The following is a 23008-nucleotide window of genomic DNA, read 5'->3' as shown; positions in this document are numbered from 1 at the left end:
ACCCTCATGGCCATCTTTCAGAGGCTCCTGCAGCCCAGTCCGCCTTGCCACCCCTGAGATGCTCCGTATTCCGCTGCCCATATCGCACTTGGGGCTTTTTTTCTCTCTACCAAGTCCTCCTCCTGCTCCCCTGTGCTGTGCAGTCAGCCGGTCCCGCTTTCAGGTAGCTTGGATTTGGGGGTGGGGGGCGGCTGTGGGTGTGACGGTCCCCTGTCTGTACAGGATGAGCAGAGTGCCGTCTCCATGTTGAAGAAGCACCAGATTCTGGAACAAGCTGTGGAGGACTATGCGGAGACGGTGCACCAGCTCTCCAAGACCAGCCGGGCCCTGGTGGCCGACAGCCATCCTGAAAGGTGCGTGCCACTTCATGAACGTGAGACTGGCCTGGCAGTTCCTCCTGGTCAGGGCCTCCTGCTTGAGTCTTTGGGAAGATTTTTAAAACAGACCCAATAGGCCTGTGCTGAGCAGAAAGGGTGGGCTGTTATGTGATAGGTGCTTGCTCTCACGGGTTAACTGTCTCCTGCTGGCCAAGCCCTATTGAGAGATTATTGGTGTTGTGAGTCAGGAGTGCAGATGGATTTGCGTGGGTATACAGGGTGATAGGAGCACCTACGCTTGGGTTTAGAAAGTCATCCATTTTGGGGAAGTGTTGTAGTAGAGCGGTGTGTGTATGCTCTTAGTTGCTCAGTCATGTTTGACTCTTTGCAACCTCATGGACTATAGCCAGCCAGGCTCCATGGGATTCTCCAGGCAAGAATACTGGAGTGGGTTGACATTCCCTTCTCCAGGGGATCTTCCCAGCCCAGGGATTGAACCCAGGTCTCCTGCATTACAGGCAGATTCTTTACCATGTAAGCCACCAGGAATCGCATAGTAGAGCAATGGATAGGGATATGTGGACTTGTGAAATAAAAGAGCTTCCAAGAGAACAAAATGATGCCACTCTTAACTCTTATACTTTGAGTCTTGATAATGCCTCAAGAATAAGAAAAAGAGTGTGTGGCACCCTGCCCTGTTACGTACCAGACTGACACACTCACTGCAGTGGTAGCCATTTTAGGCTTTCTCTGGAACTGCCTTTTGTGTCTCAGACAGACAGGGATTGGCTTTGGGCATTAACCAAGGCAAGTTGGAGGTGAGGTCCTTGGCTGTCTTGGGATGAGGCTCTTTCAGGAAGGTGGCCTTCCTCATCTCCAAGGCTGGGCATCAATGAGTCCTTGTCTGACCACTTACCTGCTGGAAGGCTGTCCTTGAGAGAAGTTAGAAGCAGGGTGGAGGGGTGGATGCTGCTCCCCCAGGACCCAGGAAATGGGAGCAGCAGGGCCCGCCTTCCTGGCAGGGAAGAGCGTACAGCCCAGAGAAGGTCAAATGCATGCAAACGGGGATGTCTTCTGTCCCTTTGGCAATGTAGCCCGTGAGAACAGAGGACGGCTCCTGCATCCTAGGCTAATAATTTTTTAACGTCAAAGGAAATCCTGACATTCAGAGCCATCAGTGCAGAGCATTTTGATTTCTCTCCCCACCCTCCATCATCACAGTCAGGGTGGCCTTTGTCCTTAATGACTGTGTTTTGTTACATGTTGGTGTTCTGTTACCTGAAGTTGAGGTCAAAGTTGACTTTTATTTTGGGCTAACTGAGTTAACCTTCAGATTCCTTTGAGAAACTTTGTATAATGTGCCCTCCTGGCATTTGCCTTCATTTGCTGTCTCCCTGAAGAAAATATGGCATTTAAGGTCCGCCCCCATCTCACCCCGTCTCACACCCCTCAGTGAACGTATCAGTATGCGGCAGTCCAAGGTGGACAAGCTGTATGCAGGCCTCAAGGACCTGGCCGAAGAGAGGCGGGGCAAGCTGGACGAGAGACACCGGCTGTTCCAGCTCAACCGCGAGGTGGACGACCTGGAGCAGTGGATTGCCGAGAGGGAGGTGGTCGCGGGGTCGCATGAGCTGGGCCAGGACTACGAGCACGTCACGGCAAGTAACACAAGCAGAACTCGGGTGGGCGTGCAGCACACAGTGGGCTGTGGAAGGCCCCTTTCGTTCCCTGTCTGTGAGCAGAGGAAACACTCCAGACTCGAGTCAGAGGTCATGGGGTTTCATTTCAGCTGGGCACTTTTATCATCAAGCAACTTGGAAGTTGTTGTGTTGGAGCTGTGCCTTTCTCTGCTGCCATGTGTGAGAAGGAAGCCTGATTGACATGAGGCTTTGGATCTGACATCTGTTAAGTCAGGTGTTCTTTTCCAAAGGTGTTCGAGTGATCAGTAAATGATGTGTTCATAGTGGTCTCTCTGGTTTCTTTATGCCCATCCCCATTTCAGATGCTCCAAGAGCGATTCCGAGAGTTCGCCCGGGACACGGGGAACATTGGGCAGGAACGCGTGGACACAGTCAACCACATGGCAGACGAGCTCATCAACTCCGGACATTCAGATGCCGCTACTATCGCTGAGTGGAAGGATGGGCTCAACGAGGCCTGGGCCGACCTCCTGGAGCTCATTGACACCAGAACACAGATCCTCGCTGCCTCCTATGAACTGCACAAGTTTTACCACGACGCCAAGGAGATCTTTGGGCGCATCCAGGACAAACACAAGAAACTCCCCGAGGAGCTCGGGAGAGATCAGAACACAGTGGAGACGTTACAGAGAATGCACACCACCTTTGAGCACGACATCCAGGCCCTGGGCACCCAGGTAGGCGGGGTGCCACCCTGGGCCGGGGGGAGGTTCTCTTTCCATACAGTGTCTTTGTGCCCCTCTCAACATCTCCCTCCCTCCTTGGCTTCTCAAGCATGCCTCAGAGAACGGCCCAAATTAAGTGCACATGCGTGTGCACACACACACACACACGTTAGCCATTATTGTAATGCTCCATTTAGGAGAACTTACCAGGCCATAGTGCTCTCTGTCCCATTTGCAGACACTGTCGGATATCCATCCTCCATGATTAAGATAGTAAACCAGATGTGCACACACATTTACAGGTTATGGACCTTCTCAACAAAAATTTGAATTCTGTTGGCATGTCCATCCAGAGTCAGCTTCCCAGGTGGTGCTAGCGGTAAAGAACTCATCTGCCAGTGCAGGAGACGTAGGAGACATGGGTTCAATCCCTGGATCAGAAGATTCCCTGGAGAAGGGCATGGCAACCCCCTCCAGTGTTCTTGCCTGGAAAATTCCACGAACCGAAGAGCCTGGCAGGCTACAGTCCATAGGGTCACAAAGAGTCGGACACGACTGAGCACATCCATTCACAATAATTTCCAAAATGATACCTTGTTGTTTTGCATCAACCAGAGTCTGAGTTATGTATTGGAGAATAGAGAAAACAAGATTCTAACGTTTTAGTGTGCCTGGCCCTTTCCCCTCTCATAGAGTGGTTAACACTCAGGCTTTGTTTAAAAGATTTCTGATAAAGTGGTAACAATATAACAGCAAGGATCTGTAGTGTAGTCACTTTCTAGTTCATATACTCATTTCTGCAGTTTCCTGCTCAGTCTTATATCTGTTAGATGAAAAATAAATTGTATCTGTTTTTTTCCCTTAAATTTCATGATCTTAGAGAAGTCTGTTTTATTAAAGATATCAGCCCTGAGGACATCAGAGGATTTGTTTTTGTCTTTCAGAAGCACATCAGTGATCTAGTACAGGGCTCAGCAGACTTCTGTAGAAGCCCAGATGGTCCATATTTTTGGCCTTTGTGGGAGATACAGTCCATTACAACTACTCTGCTCTGCCATTCTAGCATAAAGCAGCCATGGACAATCTGAAAATGGAGGGCGTGTCTGTGTGCCAACAAATCTTGGCACAAACAGGCAGCCTGGGTTCTGCCAGCCCCTGAAACCTAGTGTGTCTGCCTCCTTTGGTGTGCTCTGAGGGTTGCTCTATGGAGGGAACGCCTTTACTGCCATTCTCTTCCCCTTAATCTGCTCCTTATAGAAGGAAATGTAGGTCACAGGCACAGCTCCACTCAGATTAAGTGGCTTCACCATGTCCATCAAAGAGGTGGAAAATGTGGGGGGAATATTTAAAAGAAATATGTGGAGTGGCTGAGGGTCTGCATCAGGCAGAATTTAAAAGAGCCCACCATGCAGTGTGAGGGTTGCTAGTCTTTCCTTCAGAGCTGGCAGTCTCCCTGTTCAAAAGTTCATCAGCTTCCCATAAAAGGTCCTGGAGTTACCATGTGAGCATGTCAGGATCCTGAATGCAGTCTGATCTGTTGTGCGCTTGGAGCGAGGCCACTAGAGAAGGTGAGACCCAGGCCTGAATTGAGCTTATCTCACTATCTCTGGGAGTTTAATTTTCCTTTCTAACCTTGAGTTCCATAATGCTTTTAACGATTACAGCGTGTACAGAGCATACGCCATAGCAAGAACTCTATTTGTTGTTGTTTAGTCGCTCAGTTGTATCCAACTCTTTGTGACCCTGTGGACGACAGCATGCCAGGCTTCCCTGTCCTTCACTAACTCCTGGAATGAATGTTCTTTAATTATTGTTACCATTTCTAAAAAGCTTCAGAGAACTTCCACAGTACCTAGAAGGCTTACTAGCAGCAGGTCTTTCCTCTGCACCTATAAAATCATTTAGAACTTCAAGAGACTCCAGAAATGGGGAGTTGCTCTCACTGTTTCATTAAATTCCTTCACCATGTGAGGCTCAGAAAGATGAGGGAGCCCACTGCGAGTCCAGGAATACCCAGGGCAGGAATCTGCTGTCAAGCCTGATGGTGTACACCTCTCCGTACCCGATGGGCTAGGCCATTTCAGCCACAGAAGTGTGTGTGCCCCACCCCTCATGCACTAACAGCAGAACCAGAGCGTAAGGGAGGGCTTGTGGGTGGACTCCAGAAGCTGGCAGAGTTTGAGGCCAGCTGACCGCCATCATCCTCCATTCTGCGGGGAGCAGAGGACTGAGGGAGCTCAGTGATGCTCTGCAGGGACTTCTCAGACAGTAGTTCGTTCTTGTGCACATCCTACTGTTGCTGTCCTCGTCCATCTTGTTTTCTTGTTGTGAGAACAAATTAAAAACAAGTAGAGGCATAGGAAAAGGTTGTTTTTGGTTTTTTCTTTACTTATTTGGAAAGATAGGTTAGCCACACAGGAGACTGGGCTTCCTGGGTGGCACTAGTAGTAAAGAATTTGTCTGCCAGTATGGGAGATGCAAGATAGGGCTTCAGTCCTGAGTGGGAAAGATCCCTTGGAAAAGGACCCATTCCAGTATTCTTATCAGGAGAATCCTGTGGACAGAGGAGCCTGGCAGGCTATAGTCCATGGGGTCACAAAGAGTCGGACATGACTGAACACGAACACACATATGCACACACACACAGGACACTATCTATTCAAACAGTTTCCTAGGAACTTGCTTATTGTCATTTGAGTGTATACCTGAGCCATAATTGCAGAATACTTACAGAAGTCTCTTAGGATATGGAAATCAAATCACATATATGGCATTACTATTATGTACTTTATGTAAAACATAACAGAGGGTAATTTTTGGATATCAGATAAGCTGTGGTTAGGAGTTTCTCTCGTAAGGATGTATCCTCCCTCCACCCATCCCTATCACCCCCACCAAAAACATGAAAGCCTCTTCTTCTTTTTTCCCCTTTTTGCACAGAAAGTTGATATTCTGTACACTCTGTATGCTTTGCTTTTTCTGCATAGCCCCGTCATCTTGGAGCCCTTTTCCTACAGCCTGTCCCCTGTCTTTATCGTGCCTGCCTGGGAGCCTGTTTGCCACATTTGCAGACACTGTTGGATGACCATCCTCGATAATCAAAATAAATCAGATGCACTCATACACATTTACAAGTTAAGGACCTTCTCAATAAGAATTGAATTATATAATTACTGTTGACATAATTACAGGCACTGTGACAATAAATAACCTTACATGTATATCATTTCCTAAAAGTGTAAAAGTATATGTAGGATAAACTCCGCCAAGTGGAATCATAAAATCAAAAGGCACGCACGTTTGTGGTTCCGGTGGGTACTGCCTGTGCCTCTGTAGAAGCTGTAAGCTGTTTGTACCAGCAGTGGTGAGTCAGCTCACTGGCGTAGACATCACGAAGCTTCCATTTTTGCCAAATGAGAGATGACAAATTACAGTATCTCCATGTAGCATCTTCTCGTAAGACTTATTTTCATTCTTGTTCCCCAAAGCTTTTTGTTGAAATTTGGCTGTTAAGATTTTATCTTTGGCATCAGTTTTTATTTTTTCCAACTATGTTGAATGTGGCATTTTTGTTTTTCAAGTTGGAATAATCTGTTGTGGGAGCTCTTACAGGTGATATGTATGTACTGTTTCCAGCAGCAACATCACGTAGCAATGGAAAAGGCGTTTTCAAAATGAGTTGTTCTTGGCAGTTTTTCTCATTTGTGATAAGGAACACCTTCTATACCGTGCAGAAGCAAATTAGGTATTGATTTTTGGTATGTGAAGGCGTACCGTGTGTTTCTGTACCAGCTTCACCCGCCGGGCCACCTCCAAGGACCTTTCCTGACCAGGGCTCCATCACTGGCCGGGGACAGTGTGCAGAGGGAACAGGCAGTGGGGGGTGGTAGCACAGAGGCCCAGCTCTGGCCCGGCTCACCTCCCGGCGGCTCCACAGGTGCGGCAGCTGCAGGAAGACGCGGCCCGCCTCCAGGCAGCCTACGCGGGCGACAAGGCCGACGACATCCAAAAACGGGAAAACGAGGTGCTGGAAGCCTGGAAGGCCCTGCTAGACGCCTGCGAAGGCCGCAGGGTACGGCTGGTGGACACGGGAGACAAGTTCCGCTTCTTCAGCATGGTGCGCGACCTCATGCTGTGGATGGAGGATGTCATCCGGCAGATCGAAGCCCAGGAGAAGCCCCGGTAACGCTGCCTGCCTCCCTGACCAGGACCTTGCCCCAGAGCTTCCTGTCCAGAGGAGGGCGGGAAAGGGCCTGGGGGCGAGTGGGGCACCGCTGTTTCACTCTGCACACAGTTGTCAGGGAAGGAGGCGTCCAGTGTCATCAGGAGCCCTGTGGAGCCCTCCCTGGTCCTCCCCTACCCTGTCCCCAGGGTCCACGCTCACCCAGGCCCTCCTACCCTCGTCTGTGGGCCTCATGCCTCACAGCAGCCATGGATCTCGGGTCTGATTAGTGAATGTTACCCCTGGAACAAGATGGCTTTTCTGTGTCTGTTAGGTTAAAAGAATACTCTGTCCTTTCTTATGCACATTACTAAAGGTACCTCTGACCCTCCACGTCTGCTCTAATGGGGTCCTGGGATTTGTATTTAGTATTTGTCCTATATCTTCTCTTTGGCCGTGTTTCATGCAGAGCAGTGAAAAGAAACTTGTAGGTGAACAGGCAGGCATGCCCACAACCTCCCGTTCACTCCTGCTGGCTCCAGCCCCCACCATAATTGAGAAAGGGACTGTGCCCCAAGAGGAGAAATGTGGTTATTACATGTATGAAGCAGTTAACGTTTCCCTTGGTCATTCATGACTTCCAGTCAGTAGGTTTTGATGGATGAGAAGTCTTCATGGTGTCATTGATTTCTTAGCTGGTTTCTGCTCTGTCTTCATGTCTAAATAAGGAGACAGTATTTACTGCTCTTTGAAACATGTCCTGAACCTTTGGGAGTTCAGTAGGGCATGATCAGGGATGCCTGTTACTCGTCTGAACCTTCGTGAAGAGGATGAACTGGATTTTAAACTAGAAGTTTGAACAGAGATCCAGTGGTTTTTCTGGTCTCCATTGAGAAGAATGACTAGAGCACAGACATATGCAGAGAAAAGTGGGCAGGCCACAAAGCTGGCCCTGAAATACTACTCTCTGCTGCAGCTCTGTGACCCAACCTGGGCTCAGACTGAATCAGACACTGTGCTGTCAGTTCCCATCAGAATAATTATGTGTTTAGAAACCTGCACGAGCATTTGAAAAGCTTGGTCTCATAAAGAAAGTATTATTTGTATAATTTTAGGGATGTGTCATCTGTTGAACTATTGATGAATAATCATCAAGGTATCAAAGCTGAAATCGACGCTCGTAATGACAGTTTTACGACCTGCATTGAACTGGGGAAATCCCTGCTGGCAAGGAAGCACTACGCATCTGAGGAGGTATGTGCTGCTTTGCTCTGGGGCCCAGGGGTGAGCGCAGCTGGTGTTCAGGTGTAGAATGCCTCTCTTGGGTGTGTATGTGTGTGTTGTACGTATGTATGTGTATGCGTATATATTTACACACACAGAGAAATCTGTGTTTGCATTCATACATACATAAGCACATGCTTACATGTATTTCAAAACTGCTTGCTTCTTTCTTGTGTGTTAGAATAAGGCGTTTAGGCAAGACTGTAGGTCTAAAACCAATCAATTTGTGGCCCAGAAGACAATTTTCAAGGACCATGGCTGAGGGTTCGTCACTCTCACCTCCTCCATCAGTCCTCCACATGGGTGACACCCCTTCTCTGTCCCCTATGCCCTAGATCAATTTGCTCTTTAGTGCATGATTGCTAAGTCAAGTTACGATGCTGGTGATACAGAGGTAACTGGCTATCAGTGTGAGGCCCCCTTCTAGGGCTCAGACGTGCCCTCAGAGAGCTTAGGGCTTGGCCCTCTCACTGCCCTTCTCTTCTGCATGTGTGCAACCCGGGAGCCCCGGAGTCTGGAGAGGGCTTGAAACGTTGTTGGCCACCTCACAATAGAGCAACTTTGGGTGGAGCTTGGCCTTCCTCCCAGCCCCCTGGAAAGGAACGTCGCCATGCTTTTCTCTCCTCTCCTGGCACACAGATGGACTGAGTGGTCCTCTGATCTTTCCTATATTAGTGGTGATTTCTATGTAAAATGTGTTTTTCATACATAAAGTGGCCCATCAAGGGGCAGACTAGGAGGATGTGGTCCAACCTATTAAGATGTCCCTGGGGTCCTTCTTTTCTCACAGATCAAGGAGAAGTTACTGCAGTTGACAGAAAAGAGAAAAGAAATGATTGACAAGTGGGAAGACCGATGGGAGTGGTTAAGACTGAGTAAGGATATACCGAATTTCTCTGCTCTTTCTGGGTCCCCACTGAAAGCAAGCAAGTTTATTTACCTGCTTTAATTGGTTTGATACAGTGTTATCTCTTACTGACTTTTGGAGCCTCTCTGAATGTTTGTTTTTTAATATCTTATTTAACTCTTCCATGCTAGTAAGTATTTTTCAGTGGTCCCTGTGTCACCTTCGTTGTCTCGTCCCATGATTGGCCTCAGTGCTGTGAGTGGTGTCAGGTGTGCAGGAGCAGCACGGGGACCACAGCCTGTGCCTCCCTCTGGGGGAGTGCAGTAAAGAGACCGCCACCCAAGTTATCTTGAGGAAGAATTGTTACTGCACAGTCAAGAAGGTGGAAAGTTGGCTTGGTTAGGTCTTAATGAAAGCTAACAATGACAAAGAATTCTCAGTGAAGCAGGCATTATTCTAAGTATTCTATATGTTTTTTCTTTATTTACTTTGCACAATAATTTTCTGAGGTAGCTTCTATTTTTAGTTTCATTTTATAGGAGAATGTGTGAGCTAACAGAATTTATAACATGCAGTATTGGGAGTAGGATTTATGAACACCAAAGGTAGTCCAACTGAAGCATCACGTACCATATTTACTGTATTCTGCCATTCTGTGCTTGGGCCTGCAGGCTTCAGCCTTATTCTCAGGTACCAGAAGTGCTTTCTAGAAGCAGAATCCGAGGGTCCTTTTCTAAAAAATGTTAGGCCTCATTTCTTGAGCGCCTCAGCTCAAGAAGTGCCGCTCTTGACCATTCTCTGGGTGAGAATTTGGTCTGTTAATCTCGCCCACTCCCTGGGCAGGTTCATTTCAGTTCAGCAAAGCCCAGGGTACACCCCGCACTGTGAGCTAGGCACCAGGTTGTGTGCTGAGCGGTCCTGATGAGGTGAAGGGTCCCTCGTGTGGTGCAGTGTTGGGGGCCACCAGTGTGATGCCGATGCTGCCCGCAGTGTTTTTCTTACCTGAGTGGCCCCAGGCAGTGCTGCTTAGTGTGTAATGAAAGTGCTGGCCAGCCCTAGCACAGACAGAGCAGGATCTGACCTGCCTTCTCACAGTGCAGGAGGTGGAGGTCACGCTGTGTGTCTCGAGTGGAGGACAGAATGCATAAAGCAGAAGCCCTGTAGCCCATACCATCTCCATTTTGTGTAGGGCTCCCAGACCCTTCCCTCCCTTTCAACCCCCAAAGTAAAACATAGCACTTCCAACCCAGAAAGTGTGATCAGTGAATGGCTGCTCCATCAGGTTCGTCTGGTTGAACATAGGTTGTGAATTCCTGCAGGGCTCCAAAGCTTACTTCACTGTAGTAGGGCTGAGTGAGCAGAGCGTATATTCTGGTCCTTCATGGTCTTGTGGCAGCTACTGTTCTCATGGGGCTCTTTAGAACCTGTACTGGGCTGGTCCAAATTCAGATGTGCTCCAAGTATAAAATTTCAAATACAGAAGAAAGACGATGTAACACAGCTCAGTACTTTTTCTTTTTTTTACTGACTACATGTTGAAATAGCACTTTGATATATCAGGTTGTCTAAAATGTGCTTCTGAAATTAATTTCACCTGTTTTTAATGTGGCTAGTAGAAGTTGCATGTATAGCTCCCCTGATGTTTATGTGGACAGAGCAAGTCTGGACTAGACGGCTTGTGCAGGCAGCTGCCACTAGAGGGCAGCACCACCCCCGGCTGCCCAATCACCTGCCCACATTCTCACTCTTGGCTCTCCTGTGCAGTCTTAGAGGTCCATCAGTTCTCAAGGGATGCCAGTGTGGCCGAGGCCTGGCTGCTCGGGCAGGAGCCCTACCTGTCCAGCCGAGAGATAGGCCAGAGCGTGGACGAGGTTGAGAAGCTCATCAAGCGCCATGAGGCTTTTGAAAAGTCTGCAGCGACCTGGGACGAGAGGTTCTCTGCCCTGGAAAGACTGACGACGGTGAGTGACCCCTGGGAGCCAGGGTGCTCTGTGGTGGTTCCCGTGGGCAGCTCTGCTTCCCGCTCACCTAGACCTGGGAGCTCATGTCATTGCTTTGTTCCTAAAAGCATGAAGTGTCTTCCTGGAATTGGTGTTTCTCTTGGTACTGGACCTGGGGAGACGGCCCAGGGTGACTGCCCCCTTAGTCACTTCCTGGGCATGGAGATCCGTGATCACTTGCTGTCTGGGCATTGATTGACTGGGGTTTGCTTTCCTCTTTTGATCTGATTTTCTTTCCTATATCTCATAGAAGCTGGTTCCTAGGGATCGTAGCCATACAGTTATCTTCCGATTTCAGAATTGGAATTCCCATCAGGCAGGAGTAGCTTATCCTAGACCACCAGGCTCTCCCCAGTCCTGATGATCTCTTCTGCCAAAATAAAGGCTTTAGAATAGGGCTTGCTCACTGGTGATCTCTCTCCCAAGACACTTGCACTGCCGGTGGAAAGCTGATTCTTTATGCTGTACAGAAATGGTGTTCTTCTTAGGATTCTGGGCTTCTCAGCTATGCATGTATACTTCTGTGCTAAAATGGAATGCTGTGGTACTCACATACTGCTCGTGAAATGGGGTAGTTTCAGTTGGACTAGTTTGTGGCTTTTTAAAATGTGTTATTGGGTTTTAGCTAAACCCAATCCCCACTGCAGCATAAGAAGCCTCGTTGGGAGTTACTGCAGTGCTGACTTAGTGGTGTTTGAGCTCTGATGGGAAGTCCGGCACGGATCTTCCCACTCAGCTGCTTTCTTCCTCAGTGAATTCAAAGGCTGCAGAGTTCATGTAGCAATTAAACTCAGTGTCCCAGTGCCACACACAACTCCCAGGGATTCAGCCAGCGTGTACAGTGGATCTGCTTCATCATGCAGACCTTGGTTTCCTGTGGCTTGGGGTTGTAGCCTCAGTTCCTATGACCTTAATGAGCTTTTGCTTAGGATGTCAGAGCTCCAGATCGTCCTGTGTGATCCAGTGTAGAACACTTAAAATAGGGCTCACCTGGAACCATTTCCTTAAAAGAGGCAGAGTTTGGGGCTCTGCCAGACATCATGGTGTTCTCCCTCAGTTGGAGCTACTGGAAGTGCGCAGACAGCAAGAGGAAGAGGAGAGGAAGAGGCGGCCGCCCTCCCCCGAGCCGAGCACGAAGGTTTCCGAGGAGACTGAGTCCCAGCAGCAGTGGTGAGTCACAGGCAGCCCACCTGCCCGCACCCAGCTTCAGTGACAAGTGGGGTTTAGGGAGCACGTTTCTGAGCCTGTGCTGCGCTGTGCCCTTCCTGTCAGTCATTGCCTGTCAGTCATTCTGCAGGCAACATAGACCCCACACAGTCACATCTGAGGACACTGACTTGTCCATAGTAACATTGCTGTGTTGGCAGAGAAAGTGGAATGTAGACAGCACTCTCTCTGCTGTGCACACGTGTGTATACACACACACAACTTCCCCAGAAGTAAATGGATGGAGTGAACCACCTGGATTTCAGGCCAGTGACTGCATGGTGATGCTTTCTGAAAGTTCTGGGTGATTTCAAACAAAGGGCAGAAACTACTCTCTGTTTCTGAAAGGCTGAGTATTTTGCTGTGGTTAAAGCTCTGTGACAACTAATGCCACCTCTATGGGCACTGATGCCTGAGGTCTCACTCTATAGAGTCCATTTGAAACACTTGAAAATTTTTAGAAAGAAATCCCATTATGCGAAAGAGGGATGTTTATGTTTTTCTGAGAGAGAGGCTCTAATAAAGTTGATCTGTGTTCTCCCCCATCCTGCCTTACTCTTCTCTTTCTCCTCTTTTCTTCTTCCCTACCTTCCATCCTTCCCCATTTCCTCCTCTCCTCTCCTCCATCTTCTCTTCCCTTTTTTCCCAACAGGGATACTTCAAAAGGAGAGCAAGTTTCCCAGAATGGTTTGCCGGCTGAACAGGGATCTCCACGGGTTAGTTACCGCTCTCAAACCTACCAAAACTACAAAAACTTTAATAGCAGACGGACAGCCAGTGACCAGCCGTGGTCTGGACTGTGAAGTTCGCTACTGTTTGTCAAGAACCACTCTTTCCAAATCCCATTGGTTTGACCTTTTGGCGTCCACTTCACCCACAGTGTTAAAAATTTTACCGAATTCGTAGTCTTCCTTGGTTTCATATTTGTTTGCATTTAATTCATGTTTATTTGAGTCTTTTAACTGATGGATGCTCCATTGCCTGAAAGCAACCTACATAATTTTTGTTTATTTATCGTGAGCTTTTTACTTTATTAAGATGTTGCAGCAAAAGCCTTACGTGAGTAATTGAAATTAAATGAGATTACAGCAAAATGAAGAAGAAAACTAGAATCGACAGGTATGGCACATCCAGTTGTACTAACAGGGTGCAGTCCTGCACCATACGTAGCTCCCGTCACAGATGTTATTAACCTGCGGCAGTTCACCAGGAACTAGGAAGACTGGTGGATGAGGAGGGAGACCTCCGGTACTAGGATTAAACCTAAGGTCAGCTGTGTAACATTCCATGAAGGATGCAGTCATTTATTGAGAAACAGTAGAAAAGAGTTGAAGCTGCTTTAGGTGCAGAATCTGAACGGTTTTGAGACCCTCAGGTCATTTATTACCTTTTTACAAACCAGTTCCTCTATTTTTTTCTGCCAAGTCCCGAGCTGAGAGTGGTAGGCTCGCTTACAGCAGTTAACACAGCTGGCCTCAGGAGTCAGGTGCCTCCACCTCCATCTGGGTCACCGTCAGTGCTGCTGGGGCGTGGATCCTGGCGGGTGAGGCAGCACTTCTCGGCATCTCTGGGAAGCCTGCCCAGCCAGACTTCCATGCCTTTCCATCCAGTTGATGACTTCAGGGTGTCAAACTGTTTAAATTTTTCCAACCAGTGGAACAAAAGCCATGCTGTTTCACCCTGACTACTTGAACGATGCACTTGAGAGACCACCCCAGGAGCCATTGCCTGCCTTCAGGCTCCAGAAGTTCTTTCGGTGTCTCTTTAGACATAAATTCCATTGTGTGTCTCGTATGGATCTTCCAGTTCATTTTTCATTTTCTTAACGACTTTTTGTGGCACTCGCTAATAAGGAGTCTTTTAAGATATTGTTATCAGACCACCAGCAGGGATTGAAATGTTTTATCAGAAATTCTATTCCTTAGGAATAAAAGCTAAAGAAAGAGATGATTTCCTGGTACCGATAAAGACAAAACCAAACCAAGTCCACATTACATGAAAGCCGTGTGAGACATTCACTTACTCATTTGCCATATTTAGATGTTAGTGGAATCAGAAGACCTGTTTTGATATGTGTTCTCCATGAGTTAAGTCTAATTTGTCTTTTCATTTCATGATGCATGTCTTTTTTTTCTTTTGTCAGGATAACATCATATAGCATCTTGTTTGTTTTTTCCTTATTTCTATGTACATATCTATCTACTTGGCGGCTGTAGATGGGTATATAGATAGATGCCAAGCTTCTTATGTTCTGGGAGTAGTATGCACCATTGTTGGGTCTCTGCCTTAAAACATACCAAAATTCATTTTAGAAAAAAATACTGCTTCATCTTTGGTCATTAGGGAGCCCAGTTCCTGGCTCCAAATAGTATGTGTCATTGATCTCTATGTATATATGTGATGTGTCCATATATATATGTTTAAATTTTGTATCAGTAGGACTAATACACAATTTTATGCCTTTTGTATTCAGAAGACCAAAAAAAACAGAAGCCACATAAGCATAGAGGGAAGGAGTGCTATGATGTTTTTGGCATTTGTTCTCATGCCTATTTTTAATCTAGATTTTTAAATTGTAGCTTGCCAGAACAAATTTTTAGTTGTAATTGGATTGTATCAGAAGAAGAAAAGCTCTTTTCATTCTTCTGAGTTACAGTGCAGAGACTCAAGTTAATGACCTTTCGACAGTAGCGCTGCTTCGTGCACTTAGAAACCGATCAGGCCTTCCGTGTGCTACTAGTTGTCACGTCGCGTTTATGTCCACCTTCTGATTGAACTATCTCAGGTGTATCCAGCCACTAAAGCACTCTGGACTAATTGCTAAAGAGAAGCAATGTCGGGTGGGGGCGGGGGGATCCACGGTACCCACTGTTTGGTCACAGCACCATGATTTGCTTTTGATGTTTGTCTCTAGTTGCGTGTTGTCTGTTGGCATGCTTAAGCACATGTCCATTAAAATTCATTTTGTTCCTTTTATTTTTCTTGTTTTCTTGATTAGTGATTCATTTGCATAAACATTAATTATCTCTGCATACTGGTTTGGGGTTTTCTCTTTCCTTCTAACTCTAAAGAAAAAAATTTTTGCTGCAGAATTTCCCCCAGCTGAGGCTTCCCCTGGCCTTCACCTGCCTTGGAGTCTGACCGAGTATGAGAAATTTTAGCCTTTTCCCAGTAAGCATTCCGCTGTCCAGGTCATTGCTGTCACTTGCAGTTTTTGAGTCACACCTGCAGCACTAATTTTTTTTTTAACCTGGTTTCTGTCCACACTAACCCCATGTCTCCTTGGACTCACGCCTGACACAGGCCTTCCAGACCAATCTCATACTTCCTCCCCACTAGAAGTCTCTTGAAATCTCACACCAAAACAGACTAGTCAGCCTTAAAGTCCACTCACTTTCTTTCGACTCAGGGGTGTTTTATTGTTTGGTCATTATTTCCCCTCTGTCTCTCCTTTAAAAAAGTGAAAGGCAAGAGAGATATTTAAATAGCCCATTGCTTATAAGCACATGTCTGCAGGCTGTCACTTGCAAGGCCAGGATAATCACCATGCATCTCCTCGCCCATGCCTCTCTGCCCTCACGATCCTGTTTCCACATTGCTGTGTGGATAAAGAGGTCTAATCACAAACACCCTTCAAGTGCCTTGCCTCTGGTCCCACCCTAAACTCCGATGCTGACAGTGATAGTTTGTTCAGACAGAATATAAACTTGACTCCTGCCCTGTCACTTAGGTAAGACCCAGCAGAGACATTCAGTTTCCGAGAGTTGACATATCTGATGTTCAAGCAGTGGTGGCCAGTCTGCCATTGATCCTGTCGAGGTTGTTGCTGCTAATTTGGTGTCACTTGGTTCTGGGCAGCAGTGGTGGGGGACGTTATCTAATGAGCGTGCCATTGACACCTCCATGTTTGTCCGTGTACAAGGGGTGCAGGTTGTCTGTAATCCACTAAAGCGTCAGCCACACCCAGCTTTAGTAACTCGCTAATCCCACACCCTGGGTGTATCAGCCAGGGGCCTGCTACAGTTCATGGTACACAGTTGATGGCACACAGGCTGAAAGCGATAATGAATGGAGACCCTACCGCATTTCCCAAGCCGAAAAGCCGTGAGGGTTACCATAGCAATGAGCTTGGGAAGGAACAACTCCCGAAGACGACTCCAGCCTGAAGGGTCAGAGCTGCAGGAAGCCTGGCTGGCTGGGCTTCCTCGTCTCAGTGCAGCAAGGCACCGTGATCAACCAGCACGTGATGGGGAAGGCCCTGGTTCTGTCTTTGTTTGGGGGTAAATAGCCGTGTGGTGTTGAGTGACTGTGATTGGCTTTTCCAGCTCCTTTAACACAAACTACAACCCACTCACGATACAACTTCGGCAGACGTGGTTACATTGATGTTCGTTGACTTGCCTCATTTCCTTCCAGCTCTTAAGTTCCAAAGTCTAACGGGGATGGTAGACATGAAGTGCATGATTGCTGTCTTAATTTCTGCATGTGTTTATGACCACGTGTCGGGGGGTGGGCGGGGAGGGGAGCTGGAGAGCATTTTCAGAAACTGAAGGTCTTTTTTGTCTGACTCTGGGGGAATGCTGTGTAGCTCTGATAGAGTTGTCTATCCATCTGTTTGTGAATGCCCTTTCGCTTCAACTTCCAGCCCTTCTGGTGGCGTCCTTGGTTGTAAGGTGGCTGCTGTATAACGTCCGCTCTTTCATATTTAATACGTGTGATTGTTACTGTTGTCCTTTTGTTTTAACATAACCATAAGAGGAAATATCTGAGTTCTATTAGAGAAAATGGATTGATCAGAGGAGCAGAGTGCAGTAAAACTCATCCTGGCATTTCGCTTTTCTCATCTCCCCGTAAATGGGCGGGTATTAATCCACCCCCACCTTCTAATGTCCTTGGTGTCCAGCTGGCTTTGTGGGATGTGCAATGGTTTTACTGTACTGCCTCGATCTGTGCCAGGCATTTATACACAGCCACGTGTGCGAGTCAGAGCGTATGTGGTCCCCCCCAGGGCTCACGGGGTTAGCTGAATGGCCTCTCCGCTGTCCCTAGATGGCAGAAACAGTGGACACCAGCGAAATGGTCAACGGCGCTGCAGAACAGAGGACGAGCTCGAAAGAGTCCAGCCCCATCCCCTCCCCCACCTCTGATCGCAAAGCCAAGACTGCTCTCCCAGCCCAGAGTGCTGCCACCTTGCCAGCCAGGACCCAGGAGACACCTTCGGCCCAGATGGAAGGCTTCCTGAACCGGAAGCACGAGTGGGAGGCCCACAATAAGAAGGCCTCGAGCAGGTAACAGCACAGAGGCCGGCGGTCCTAGGGGAAGTCAGCCCGTTAGAGGTGGAGGTGGACGGCTCTCGATTGAGAGGGGAGTGTGTGTGCATGTGTCTGGTTGGTTCTGTAGCTTCTTGGACATCACATCCTTCTGAGGAAGTGGAAGTAGAGTGCTTTTTATTCACCAAGACAAGGAAGGGTTAAGTGTGTGAGAGAACAGGAAGAAGAGGCCTTAGTAGGCCTGAGAAGGAATGCCACTAGATTGAGAGGGAGGAGTCTTCCCTAGAGTGAAGTGATTTCACTGTTATTTTTCCTCCTTGTGGGTTGCTTAATGTGGGGTGTTTAAGTCACCTTTTCTCCTAGCAGTCTTTATATTGATTATCTCCCAATAGCCCTACTTTTATTATGTTCATAACTGAGGCTCTGGGAGGTTAAGAAAGCTCACCCTGTGTAATACCCTAGTAAATGGCACAGCTGGCACACCCTAGTAAAACTTACCAGACTCCACAGCCTGTGTGCTTAACCAGTAAACTAAACTGCCTGGGACCCACCACTACAGTTGTACAGGTTGTACACTGTACAAGGGAATCCCATCTAAGAGCTGCCATCCACATTGAGAACGGTATAATTTATTTGTTAACACAGGAAGGTGGCAGTAAAGTGTCTTCTGGTAAAAGCAGTGTCTTAGGGTAGTTTGCCATGTCCTGGCAGGAGGAAAGCTGCCTGTTTCTAACTCAGGCAGTGCACCATACGTGTTCATGGCCCTGAATCTGCTTTCCTATCAGGTTGCCAGGCCACATTACAGAATGAAGCTGAGATTGAAGAGCCACTTAAGGACAGGCATGTTTCCAATAAGGAGCCTGGCCTGTACCCCATTACCACGAGAGGGTATCAGACACCCACAAAAAGCTTTTGGGTCAGAGCCAAGAGTCCCTTTCTTTAATAGAAGAGGACACTGTGTTTTTCTTCAAAGTCAGAGCAAAAAGTATCCTTCAAAACCTGCCATTGTAGCAACATATGGTTTTGTCTTGGGAGTCTGCAGAGGAATTTTGTTGCACTGTTTATGTTTAACAGAATTTAGGAAGGGCTTTTACTATAACAGGGAATCGTGCCATGTTGTGTGGGGACCATCTTCGTATTAAACGGACTGTCAGTTCTTTAAGGGGGTGTGGCATGGAGCGAAACCTTGTCGTGCCTTTCTTTATGGCTCAGGTCCTGGCACAATGTTTATTGTGTCATAAATAACCAAGAGATGGGTTTCTACAAAGACGCAAAGACAGCTGCTTCAGGAATTCCCTACCACAGCGAGGTCCCTGTGAGTTTGAAAGAAGCCATCTGTGAAGTGGCCCTTGATTACAAGAAGAAGAAGCACGTGTTCAAGCTCAGGTGAGAGTTGCTAGAGAGTGGGTGTGTGTTCACACCAGGCATTGGTTTTCTTAGATGCTGTGATCAGTTGGTTCCTCTTCTCTACCGTTTAAAAAGTTCCCAACAGAGTGATAGACAGGATAGGCACACAGCTCAGTTAGGGTCCCCAGCGTCTCTGTGGTGAATGGCACAGCTGAACATTGCAGAAAAGGAGCTTTCATTTTTTATCAGCTGGAACTTAGTATTTCTAAGACAAGGTGAGCTCGTCACATCTCACAGTTTAAGGGACACTTAGAAAAAGTTTCCCCATCGTGCAGCTAATCCAGTCCTAGGACATGCTATTCTTTTCTCATGACTTTTCTGGAGACAGCTCAACTGAGTCATTCAGGAGCCAGATGGAGACAAACCAGAAGGAGGGGGCCCTGTGCTCCCCTGACTCACCCAGTGGATGTTCCAGACGCCTCTGGAACCATCCAGTCCACATGTCTCTACCCTACAGAACACATTCGACTCCCCCAGGAGTGGATCCAAGCTCAGAAGTTCTGCTTATCCTTGGGAATGGGCAGAAAAATCAGGTTTTTTTTAATAAAAACATAAAAAGTGAAAATGTTAGTAGTTAGGATGATACTAATACTAATCTGATCTGCTGCTCTGGGATCTGGAAAGCCTCGGTCCTTGGTTACGGGTGTGTCTCACGCCAGCTGGTCGAGGCCAAGGACCACAAATGAGAGCGATTCAGGCGGTGTGATTTCTTGAGCTCTTGGTGCGCACAGAAGGCAGGTCCGGACCTGGGACGCTTTACGTACCGTAACATCTGGCGCAGACAGCCAGGCTCCCTGGCTGCCTCCCTCTGTGCTTCCCTGACACAGTGTCAGAGGGTTGGGATGTTGGCAGAGAGCACCTGACTCCTGCACCAGTAATGCCCCCTTCCTCTTGATGCAGCCCTCCCAGCCAGTCCCCTCCATGTCACAGCAATGGCCTCACCAGGGCAGTTTCTTCAGTTCCGAGATGTGTTTAAGAAGAGAAATCTAGGAGACCTTTTCTGTGACTTTCTGTCAGTTCAGAAAGTCTGGTATTTGTTAATGTGGGGCATATAAGCTCAGTGGCAAGATTTCAAAAGGGCTTATGATTTTCGAAGAGCTTTCTCTTGCATTCAGTTTAGAGCAGTGATCAGTCATCCAAGTGGTCTTTGCCACAACAGATCGGGTATAGATACATTTGGAACATTTTTGATCCTTCCAGTGAGTGAAACGGGGCTTCCCAGGTGGCATTAGTGGTAAAGAACCCGCCTGTCAGGAGACCTAAGAGACGTGGGTTCGATCCCTGGGTCAGGAAGATCCTCTGGAGAAAGAAATGGCAACTCACTCCACTATTCTTGCTTGGAGAATCCCATGAACAGAGGAGCCTGGTGGGCTACAGTCCATGGGGTCACAAAGAGTCACACACGGCTGTAGCAACTTAGCACACATGCAGTGATTGAAACACACAAGTCACTTGCGTATATTGGCCCAATTGTATGGCCCTTTGATGTCCGGGGGGTGGCTGCTGATCCCGTGCAGGCCCGAACACATTGAGTGATGTGTGCAGGGTTCCGACGGGCATTTCTAGTGTGATTCCTGTGGCCTGCTTCTGTCCCACAGAGGATATGAGAGTTAAGGGTTTTTTTTTCCTTACATTATATTGTGACTGACTTTCTTCTTTCAAATTACAGACTAAATGATGGCAATGAGTACCTCTTCCAAGCCAAAGATGATGTAAGTTTTTAAGAATTTTTTTTTTTTCGAATATAAGTTTACAAGTGTTTGTGGCCTGATGAGCATTATATATTATGATGCTCTTCACATAAGTGATGATCAGCGGTGGCATCTGTCCTCTGGTCTCCACAGTCACAGATGCTGGAAGGTTTTGTGCTCTCCTGTGTCTGTCAGAGGCAGTAAATGTCATCTCATTGTTCTCCTACCCTGGCAGGAAAGCTAGCGCGGGGTCTCTTGAAGTTCATGGAGGAGAACTGTGGGTGACGCACAGGGAGGTGGTCTCCAAACTGGTGTGGAGCCCACAACCCAGCCAGGAGCCTCCCCTCTGTGCCCACTGCACTCCACTGCTTTTAACCAACCATCACTTGGCTGTATGGTCTGCCGATGAGAAAACAACATGTGTAGGGCATTAAATTCAAAAAAACCAACTTCTGTTAAGTTTACACAATGTGGTATATCAAATAGATTTCAATTTCAAAAAAGAAAAAGCACTTTCTAGGGTAGGACCTGACCCCCATGCTATAGGCCAGTCTTCCAGCTCGTCACATTTGTAGAACCATATACTACACTGGGGACCTTCAGGTACTGTAAACTGAATTCTGGTGAGCGTCAAACCATGCTCACAACTGTCCTGATGAAGCAGGCATTTGTTAGAGAGCCACTGTCCCTTCTCAGGCAGACGTGCTGTCCCCAAGCTTTCCAACCCACAGCAGCTCAGACGGTCACCCAGGTGGAGTGAGAGTGTCTCATGTCCATCCAACTTAGATGAGTCTCACCTGTGTCCCCCCTCCTTCATCCAGGAGGAAATGAACACATGGATCCAGGCCATCTCCTCTGCCATCTCCTCTGATAAACACGAGGTGTCCGCCAGCACCCAGAGCACGCCAGCATCCAGCCGGGCTCAGACCCTGCCCACCAGCGTCGTCACCATCACCAGCGAGTCCAGTCCCGGCAAACGGGAGAAGGACAAAGAGAAAGACAAAGAAAAGAGGTTCAGCCTTTTTGGCAAAAAGAAGTGAACTCCTTTCTGTCACTTCCTGCCCTTCTCTTACCTTTTCAGTGAAATTCCAGCATGCAAGCTCAGAACCAACACATTACTCTCTGTGCCTAAATGTTCCTCCATGTGGTTGATTTTTTTTCTCTTAATTTATAGAGCATTTCTCGGGGAGGGTGGGGAAAAATACAACCTAAACACTTTATCTCCAAGTTAACAAAAGTTTGAGGTGCAGAGGGAAGACCAGATTTTTTTTTTTTTTTAACGAAATTATATAGATTAGATCTCAGTATTTAAACTGTTCCTCAATTTTGTGAGGCTGTGTTGGAAATAACCCGCCTCTAGTGCTGTTGGTATGCAAGGCAGCGGTGCTTAAACAATATTTCCTGTGCTCACCACAGATGAGACATACCAATGTCCCGACACCATTCTCTCCCATTTACTCCCAGTGGTTTGACTATTAGAAGCGCCCATGATGGGTCTAACCTGGATTAAACAGATTGTGTGTGATGATCTCGCTGCAGCCACAGTGCAGCCCCACTGTTAACTCTACAGACCAAGCCACTTGTACCTGGCATCACTTACTAACACACGACATGCAGCTTTTCTGCATCAACCTGGACAGCAGTTAAGAATGTCGGGATACAAGAAGGAATAGAAAACTGATACTGTTTTAAATAATCTGTAATTTCAATTTTTTTTTTTGCTGAAATACATTATATTGTATGTTTGAGATAATTCTAGTACAAAGTATAATAAAACTAGATGTATAATAAACCCTTTAAATCATTGGTAAGTGTACAAGTGGAACCGAGGCATTTACTGGACAAAGTCATGTTACCGTAATGGTTACTTGCTTGTGCGTTACCACACTGTGTTATAATTTGCTTCATTACCTTGCTCTTTGATACATAGTGTGCATTTCTCTGTCACTGTAATGATTATAATGACAAATTTTCATCTTACTGCACAATCAAAATGGCATTGATAGGAATGAACTCCAGAGGCTGGGCCTGACAGGGAGGTTGGTCACTCAGGCCCGGTGCTCAGTCGTATGACCTGTACCTCTCAACTTTTGCCCTATCTGTTAAATATATGCGATGTCATTAAATGCTTTTAAATCTAGCGCGGTGGGTGACTGTGGTTTTTCCTCTCCTTGCGTGCACGCCATGTAGGGAATTTGCACAGTGCACAATAGCAAACGGGAAACAGGAGACTGTCCATCTGGGCTCCTGTTGCGCATTCTTGTGTATGTCTGGTGTGTCAGCTTTGAAAAATCACAGGAAACAGAGCAGTAAATATGGAATGTTTTGTAGCCATACATCCAGATTTTATCTTTTATTTATGAAAATGTAATCAGAAAGCTCGCCAAACCTGAGCTCTGGGACAAGGGTTCAAAGCGTCTTCAGTAACTAGAGATAAGGAGGTGTTTCAGGCTTTGTAG

At 47.2% G+C, this 23008-nt stretch overlaps 1 protein-coding gene across 10 annotated transcripts in view; it reads left to right on the top strand.

The window, feature by feature from the left end:
- The window catches only part of SPTBN1 (spectrin beta, non-erythrocytic 1), a 212642-nt gene extending 189953 nt beyond the window's left edge, over positions 1-22689 (top strand). For 9 of the 10 annotated variants that reach the window (XM_086326891.1, XM_086326892.1, XM_086326887.1 and 6 more), the window contains 13 exons: positions 223-353; positions 1771-1975; positions 2320-2694; positions 6620-6864; positions 7960-8098; positions 8919-9003; positions 10740-10936; positions 12033-12145; positions 12834-12897; positions 17231-17469; positions 18664-18837; positions 20528-20570; positions 21371-22689. In XM_086326891.1, coding sequence (XP_086183017.1) covers positions 223-353; positions 1771-1975; positions 2320-2694; positions 6620-6864; positions 7960-8098; positions 8919-9003; positions 10740-10936; positions 12033-12145; positions 12834-12897; positions 17231-17469; positions 18664-18837; positions 20528-20570; positions 21371-21589 — 2229 coding nt within the window. In that variant the 3' untranslated portion in view covers positions 21590-22689. Of the gene's footprint in view, positions 1-222; positions 354-1770; positions 1976-2319; positions 2695-6619; positions 6865-7959; positions 8099-8918; positions 9004-10739; positions 10937-12032; positions 12146-12833; positions 12898-14324; positions 16462-17230; positions 17470-18663; positions 18838-20527; positions 20571-21370 lie in introns of all 10 variants that reach the window. The other variant, XR_015136915.1, reaches the window with a different exon arrangement.
- Positions 22690-23008: the final 319 nt, after the last annotated feature.

The sequence above is a fragment of the Bos grunniens genome, chromosome 11, assembly GCF_055505025.1.
Source record: "Bos grunniens cultivar Pamir isolate PY7600 chromosome 11, Bosgru_T2T1.0, whole genome shotgun sequence".
Lineage (NCBI taxonomy): Eukaryota > Metazoa > Chordata > Mammalia > Artiodactyla > Bovidae > Bos > Bos grunniens.
Note: the sequence above shows the minus strand (reverse complement) of the source record. Positions and strands in the feature narration are given on the sequence as shown.